Source organism: Acanthisitta chloris, unplaced genomic scaffold (genome assembly GCF_000695815.1).
Source record: "Acanthisitta chloris isolate BGI_N310 unplaced genomic scaffold, ASM69581v1 scaffold2020, whole genome shotgun sequence".
Classification (NCBI taxonomy): Eukaryota; Metazoa; Chordata; class Aves; order Passeriformes; family Acanthisittidae; genus Acanthisitta; species Acanthisitta chloris.
Window position 1 is genome coordinate 33,497 of NW_008653157.1, and position 7,025 is coordinate 40,521.

Genomic DNA, 7,025 nt, shown 5'->3' on the forward strand with positions numbered 1-7,025 from the left:
TGCTGGGACATGACCAGCTTAGAGCAGACCCCGCTCCAGTATCTCCAGTGATCCCCAGATAACCTGTTCCCATGCTTCATTGCTCTCGTTGTGAAATTTGTTTTCCTCACATCTAATTAGAATTTCTCTTGCTGCAATTTGCACTGTTCTCTCTCTTCCTTTCACTGTGCACCTCCAAGGTGACTCTGGCTCCTCTGTACACCCTCAAAGAGCGGCTGAAGACATCGCTGAGCCTTTGGCATCTGTCTCCAAACTGAGCAAACCACTTCCCTCAAGCTCTCCTAGCACATGCTGCATCCCCTTAACCAGCTTGGTGGGCCCTCACTGGTTCTGATCCAGGATTTCAGTGCCTTTCTTGTGCCAGAGAGCCCAGAGCAGTACACAGAACACCAGACACAGCCTCGCCAGTGCTGAGCTTGCTAATTCCACTCACTGACAGTCCAGAACGGAGAGCTGGACTTGTTCACTGCAGGGGAAAACCACTGACTCATGGTCAACCTGTCCACTGAGAGAACTGTCTCACCCCTCACTCTGCCACTGAATGTTCTCGAGGACAGCAGACAGCAAACTTAGCAGACAGCAAACAGATGTTTGTCCTCTCGTGCTGGAGGGATGGACACTGAGGTTGCATCACAGCACTGTGTCAAGGGAAGATAGCAGCAGATTTCCTCATTCCAGTGTCAAGGAACCGACGTGTTCTGTCAGGCTGCAGCTTCGGAGTTTCAAGACATCCTCACAATTCTTGTTTGCTCAAAACTATTCTGAAGTTTCAAGACATCCACACAATTCTTGTTTGCTCAAAACTATTCAGCTCAGGAGTTCCTTCCGGGTTGTTCTGGGGTTTGTTTCCTAGCGTTGGTAATTGTCCAGCAGATCAGTGGATGCTCTCTGTGCCAGGCCCTTAGCAGAGTGCTGGGCTCCCCACAGCACAGCTGTCCTGACACCCCAGAGCAGAACCACCCAGACCAACCCCAGTGCAAACCACTCTGCCCGTGGGACCTCAGCCCCACAGGAATGTGTGCGGATGTCCATGTTGAGAACATAGGAAAATTTAAAACAAGATCACTAAGGGCATTGAAAAAAAAGATGTAGGCCTCCATCTCAAACCAGACCTTTATTTATCCCAGAACTTGAATTTGATGGTGCTTGTATTTTTCATGCCATCAAGCAATGAGAAATGAACCATTAATCACCTACATTCTTTAAAGACAAGATGATCCACATCCCTCTCGGGATGAGTTAGTGGGGCCCAAGGTCTAATTGATCTTGTTACAGCTTTATCTGTAGGAACCTTCATTCCCTCTGTTTCACTGGAATCAGCACACGTGGCCCCAGCTCCTGCATGGCAGTGGGGACAGAGCGTGATGATCTCCCAGGCCCCCTCCAACCCAGGCCATTCTGTGAGCCTGTGATTCTGTGCTGTGTTTGTTTACAGAATCCCACACGACAAGACACTAATTGTGCTGAAAACAGTGACCAAGGAGATGAGAGGCAGGCAGAGGAATCTCCTCCACCTCTCCAGGAGAGCAGTAACTCATGCACAGTGGCTGTGAGCTCGTCCCTGCCCTGTGCCAGGCAGTGCCATGTGGTGTCTTTGCTCCTTCTCTCACAGTTTCTGAGCTCTGAACTGGTGGAACTCTGAAGGCAGAAGAACACTAGAGGACTGGGGGATCCTCTGGGCTGTGTGAAGGTGCTCAGGTGGAACACAGACCTCTCCAGAGCTCAGATCGTGGCTGTAGTAACCAGCATTGCCACAAGTGGCTCCAAAGTGTCAGAGAATGGGATCTAATCAGCTCCACTGGGATGAATCTTTTGGAACACACCCAGTAGGAATCCTTTTTTCCCTGGGAATTATGTTCACACTGTGAGTCAACATGGCAATAACAGACCAGCAATACGTAACCACCTTCCTGAGTCACTCCTGGGACTCGCTGATGGAGCTGAACAGTTTGTTAGGCAAGGGGCTTAGCCAAGGGACAATACATCTCCTCTCTCAACACAGCCCATGCTGTGACACTTGGTTTGCCCTGTACTTATGACCTTCACATTGCACAGGAGACATTCTATTGACACTACCCATGGGCAACACCTTCTTCTAATTACCTTCTCTGCAGGGCATTTCATCATCAGTGTTCCTGCTCTGTGTATATATCTCTGCTCCCAAGGCCACATGGACACACGCTGCAGCTGAGCCTGCTGGAATACCTGGAGGACAGAGTGCTGGGAAGCAGGTCAGGGACCCATGTCTGCCATGAAGATAACAGGTGTCTTTGTGCTCCTCACCCTGGCAGTTCTTTGCCTGGCACGTGAGTAACCTCTTCGTTTATTCACAGTTCTCGTGCCCAAACACTGCAAGTTTCTCAGTGCTGGGGCAGTGAGCAGAGGTTCCTGCTCTGGGTGGGCAATGTTATGCTTGTGCACTATTTATCAAGCACTGTTGCATCAGCTGTCATTGCAGACCTGAGTGGTGAAATCTTCTCCTTGCTGGTGGTGTGAGTCAGAGCTGGGGCTAAGCAGAACTGTAAAGCCTCAAACTCCAGCAGGTTTTACCTATTGATTTTTTAACTTCCAGCTTGGAGCCGATCAGGTCCTTCTCCTGCCACACCGACCAAGAAGAGAGTTGATTACCCACAGGCCACTTGATATGGCAGTGAATCACCTCTCTATAGTGTTGGCTTGCCAGGTTAGAGAGTTTGAGGGGCAAGTTGCTCTGTGGTAAAATAGGGAGCTGGGGAAAATTTCTTGAGCCTTTATTGGGTAATGATTTTGGGGTTTCTTTTGCTCAAAACTTGCAGTAAATATATCTAATATATCTAAATAAGTACATTTGAAATGACACAGTTCACACCTCTGTATCGAGTTATAGAACAGCATAATAGTATAGAAGCTCAAAAGCAACATGAATATTAAAGAAGGAACACAAAGAAAATTGTTGGGGTCCTCGCAAGGGATGGACTGCAGCACACACCAATATGATGTGTGATAGCCAACTTTATTTAGGGCACCTAACAGTATTTATAGTAAAATGTCTCCCGTCCATGCAGCTCATGCTGATCACACAACTTTGGATTGGCTGCTCAACCTGTCAATGCTGCAGTTCTTACTTATGATAGGTTACAAGTTTAAGCTGCATCCTGCTCTCACATCCTGGGAAACTGGTAACAAGAGCTACACAGTGTCCACGAGAACCTAAACGACAGCACTATTCTCAGCTTGGCTTGTAAACGACTTACCTTATTTATAAGGCAGTAAAACCAAAACTAAACCTAAAACCCCTGGCAGCAGGAGAGAACAAGACCATTATAAGGTGTTGGATTGAAGACACAGGAATGCATGAAGATAGAAACAAGGTCAGCAAGACCTATTTTGTGTGTCTTGTTTTTAATTGCTTAAGCATTCCTTTAACCATTGTTCAAGTTACAGCTCCTCTTCTAGTATTTATAAGGCAGTAAAACCAAAACTAAACCTAAAACCCCTGGCAGCAGGAGAGAACAAGACCATTATAAGGTGTTGGATTGAAGACACAGGAATGCATGAAGATAGAAACAAGGTCAGCAAGACCTATTTTGTGTGTCTTGTTTTTAATTGCTTAAGCATTCCTTTAACCATTGTTCAAGTTACAGCTCCTCTTCTAGCCAGAAAATGTTAGACCCAAATTTAGGAAACCAAAGAATCTGTTTGTAGCTTGAATAGCTGTGCAAAGTTTGCTCTGAAAATCAGCTCAAGGTGCACATGAAAACAGCCTGATTGCGAATAGCTGTGGAAAGTTTGCTCTGAAAATCAGCCCAAGGTGCACATGAAAACAGCCTGATTGAGATGACATGGTTTGATCTTTCAGTGTTTCAGCAGCTGCAGAAACGTAAATAAATGTGACTTTCATTAGAACTCCAGCAAATCTCTTCCTTGGACTGTTGAGTTTGCCTTCTCTGCAAAAGCTGCAGGAATCAACACCTTTTGAGCCACATCTTTTTGCAATCACTCCCATACCCCTACTGGCTGCTCAAAGGTTACTGGAGAAGCAGTAACATCTTTGTGGCTCTGGGGAAGTGTTAGAGGTTAGATCTAACCCCGTTCCAGCATAAGGAGCACTCAGAGCTCTGGTGGCACTGAGGTTTGGCATGGAGCATGATTTCTACTAGTTTCTTTATGCTGAACAACTTTATTGGAGGAGAAGATGCAACATGAAGATTCCTTCCATGAAAGGAAGTTTCACTGGGAAATGTAATGGCTTTAAAAGATCAAAAAAGCCACAAAGACAAGAGCTAGAGCTCCACTGCCGTAACAGGTTTTCTTCCTGCTGCTCCCATCAGCCTCTGCCCATAACTTTTACCCCTTGGAAGCTCCAGGATGCTGATTGCAGGGCAGGAGAAACACAAACACATTCCTAAGGAAAGTAACACTGTGTCAGCAGGATGGAGACCTGCCAGTGGCACTGATTGCTTTCTGGGAGAGGTAATTGCCATTGTTTGGAAGGAGCTCCCTGCAGCCCCACCTGAGGTCAGGGCCCAGGCAGGTGCAACCCTTGTGCCAGGAGCAGCCAGGGAAACACTCTGAGTGGTGTTATGGTCCCAGCTGTATTGAGGTCCCAGTATGCCAAAGGAACATGTGACTTGCTCACAGCCATTTTTTAATGGACTCAGGAATTAACACCCAGTCATGCCCAGCAACCAGTTGATCCTGAGCAGACTGGCCATGGAATACAATATTGACTCCTGGGCCTTCAACCCTGCTGTGGTGAAAAGGGGAACAATAGCTCTGTTCCCTCCTACCACAAAGGCTGCTCTGGCTGCTGCCAGAGGTTTCTGAGGTAAACAATGCAATAAGCTCCACTTGTTGAAGAGGTTCTGACACCTGTGTCCTATGAAACACCTCAGAGCTTTGCCAGTGTTTGCTTTCGAGCAGGTAAGAGATTGGTGCTGCTGTAAGGGTTGGGACTACTGAAATCAGCCTAGGCTGGAACTGCTCACTAACTGGGTTTTATTTCATCTCTTGCCATTCTGTTTCTACTCCAGATGCTGCCAAAGAGAATGAGGTGAGTACTGATCTTTATTTCTAGATCAAAATATAGAGTTTGTAACGACATGAGGTCAGAAATTAAATTAAATGCTGCCAATATATTGAGTCCCTACAGGTGCCCAGTGCCTGTCATGGGCAGCATCACACACAGCTCTGTGATAAGGGACGTTTATTTCTGAGGGCTTAGCCTTGGCTAAGGCTCAGTGACTGTGCTGCTCTAGAGCAGCTGGCAAAGCATGTCCAAAAGTGTCCTACCCTCACTGTTTCTGTAGGTGGGTGGAGGATGTGGGAAAGGTGCACTCAAGGGGAAATGCCTCTGTGTTTGCAGGTGGACTGCAGCGAGTACAGGAGGTTAGAGAGAGGGAGACCCATTTACTGCGAGAGGCTCTACCAACCCTTCTGTGGCTCTGATGGGAAAACGTACAACAACAAGTGTTCTTTCTGCAAAGCAGTGCTGTAAGTACAGTGACATCACTCCTGCAGGAGCCAAGAGCTGGGATTAGCTGTTAGCTGGGATTCCCATCCCACCTAAGTGCTAGATTTGTTTCAGGGTTGTTACTTGTCTGCTCTTTTGCTTTATCTTTACAGACTAATTGCTTCTCCCCTCTGCTCCTTTGCTTATCTTTACAGACTAATTGCTTCTCCCACCAATATGTCCAATTGATCTAAGTAAATGACCCTGATATTTGTGTGAGCAACTTCCTATTCTGACCTTGATATTTGTGTGAGCAACTTCCTATTCTAGCAGAAACTAGAACAGCAAAGGGAAGAGTCAAATAGCAACGCAGGTCTAACAAGGCACCTGGACTTACACCAGGCCATACAAGAATTCAGAAGTGGTACTGAAAATACTTTGCTTTTGATGAATAAAATACAACATTTTTAAAGGAAAGGTTTTACAGATCAGTGCCCTCATGTCTGCCACAAACGTTTGTAGTGTCCTCTCTGCCAGAGAGCTGTTAGCAAAGGGCTTCAGAGAGGCTTGAGAGCATAAAACGAAGGTTTCTGTCTGCAATATCCATGCCCATTTCCTTTGCAGGAGGAGCAGAGGAGCCTTACACATGAGGCAAGCAGGAGTGTGCTGAGGGAGCTCGGCGAGACACGGAGCTGGGAAGAGCTTCACACCGCCTACCCATCCTGTCTGCCCCGCCCTGCCTGCCCTGCCTGCGCCAGCCACAGCCCGAGCTGCTGCTCTTCCCTCTGCTGCTTCACCCTGCCCCAGTGCTGGGACTGGCACTGCTGGGCCCCCTGCCAACCACTTCCTTGGGATCCCCAGGAGCATACCTGTTCCTGCAGCAAGTTGGTTTACAGGAGCCCTTCACTGTATTTGTCTCCAGAGCTAAAGTCCAAATCTCTACCAGTGCCACCTGAGCTGAGTGGACACAAGTCAGTGCAGGAATGGCCTCTCTGTCTTTTGGTCATCAAGTGTTTTCTTTCATCTACCCAGAACTTTAGCAGATACTTTTTTTCAGCTTTCCCAGGCAGTGCTTTGACTCTTCCAGTTTTGTAAAACTTTAAATGCTCAGTCTTCCTTTGTCTTTGTACAATTCTGGTCCATGTATGTTGTTTAGCTACTCAGTCTGCATGTTTATTAAAACATTGACTCCAGCTTGTTGTCCATGGTGAACTTTCTAGAGAATAAGTTTATTGCATCCATTACTAACTAATGAGATAGTCCCCAAGTTACAGAGAACTGTCATGGATGAGGGTCCAGAGGGAAAAAACAAAGCCTGGAAGACAGAAGATGTATTTCACTAGATGGCCTCATGTTACTGGAATTTTCATATAATCTTGCTCTTTTTCTTCCTTCAAATCAAACAAATCAGGCCAAGTGTAAGTCTGTGTAAACATTACAGCAGTGTCTCTGTTAAATCCTGTCCTCTGAATGTGATCATTAATGATTCTCTTCACCTTGGATGAATTGGAAGCTTTCAGGCCTGAAGAAATTTCTGTTCTGCTCTTACATCTTTATTACCTTCAGTGTTTGTGTCTTTTACACCTGAACAGTC

At 46.6% G+C, this 7,025-nt stretch overlaps 1 protein-coding gene across 1 annotated transcript; it reads left to right on the plus strand.

Annotated features, from left to right (window-relative positions):
- Nucleotides 1-2,242: 2,242 nt before the first annotated feature.
- LOC103806866 (ovomucoid-like) lies at nucleotides 2,243-6,101 on the plus strand. The gene is made up of 4 exons (XM_009079577.1): nucleotides 2,243-2,306; nucleotides 5,013-5,032; nucleotides 5,345-5,472; nucleotides 6,056-6,101. The coding sequence occupies exons 1-4, from the start codon at nucleotides 2,243-2,245 to the stop codon at nucleotides 6,099-6,101; spliced, it is 258 nt and encodes an 85-aa protein (XP_009077825.1).
- Nucleotides 6,102-7,025: the final 924 nt, after the last annotated feature.

Excerpts from the sequence above, each read along its gene's own strand:
- LOC103806866 (XM_009079577.1), top strand. The coding sequence starts at position 2,243 with ATGTCTGCCATGAAGATAACAGGTGTCTTTGTGCTCCTCACCCTGGCA. Across the intron at positions 5,033-5,344 it reads ATGCTGCCAAAGAGAATGAG|GTGGACTGCAGCGAGTACAG; the intron begins GTGAGTACTGAT and ends CTGTGTTTGCAG. Across the intron at positions 5,473-6,055 it reads TCTTTCTGCAAAGCAGTGCT|GAGGAGCAGAGGAGCCTTAC; the intron begins GTAAGTACAGTG and ends TTTCCTTTGCAG.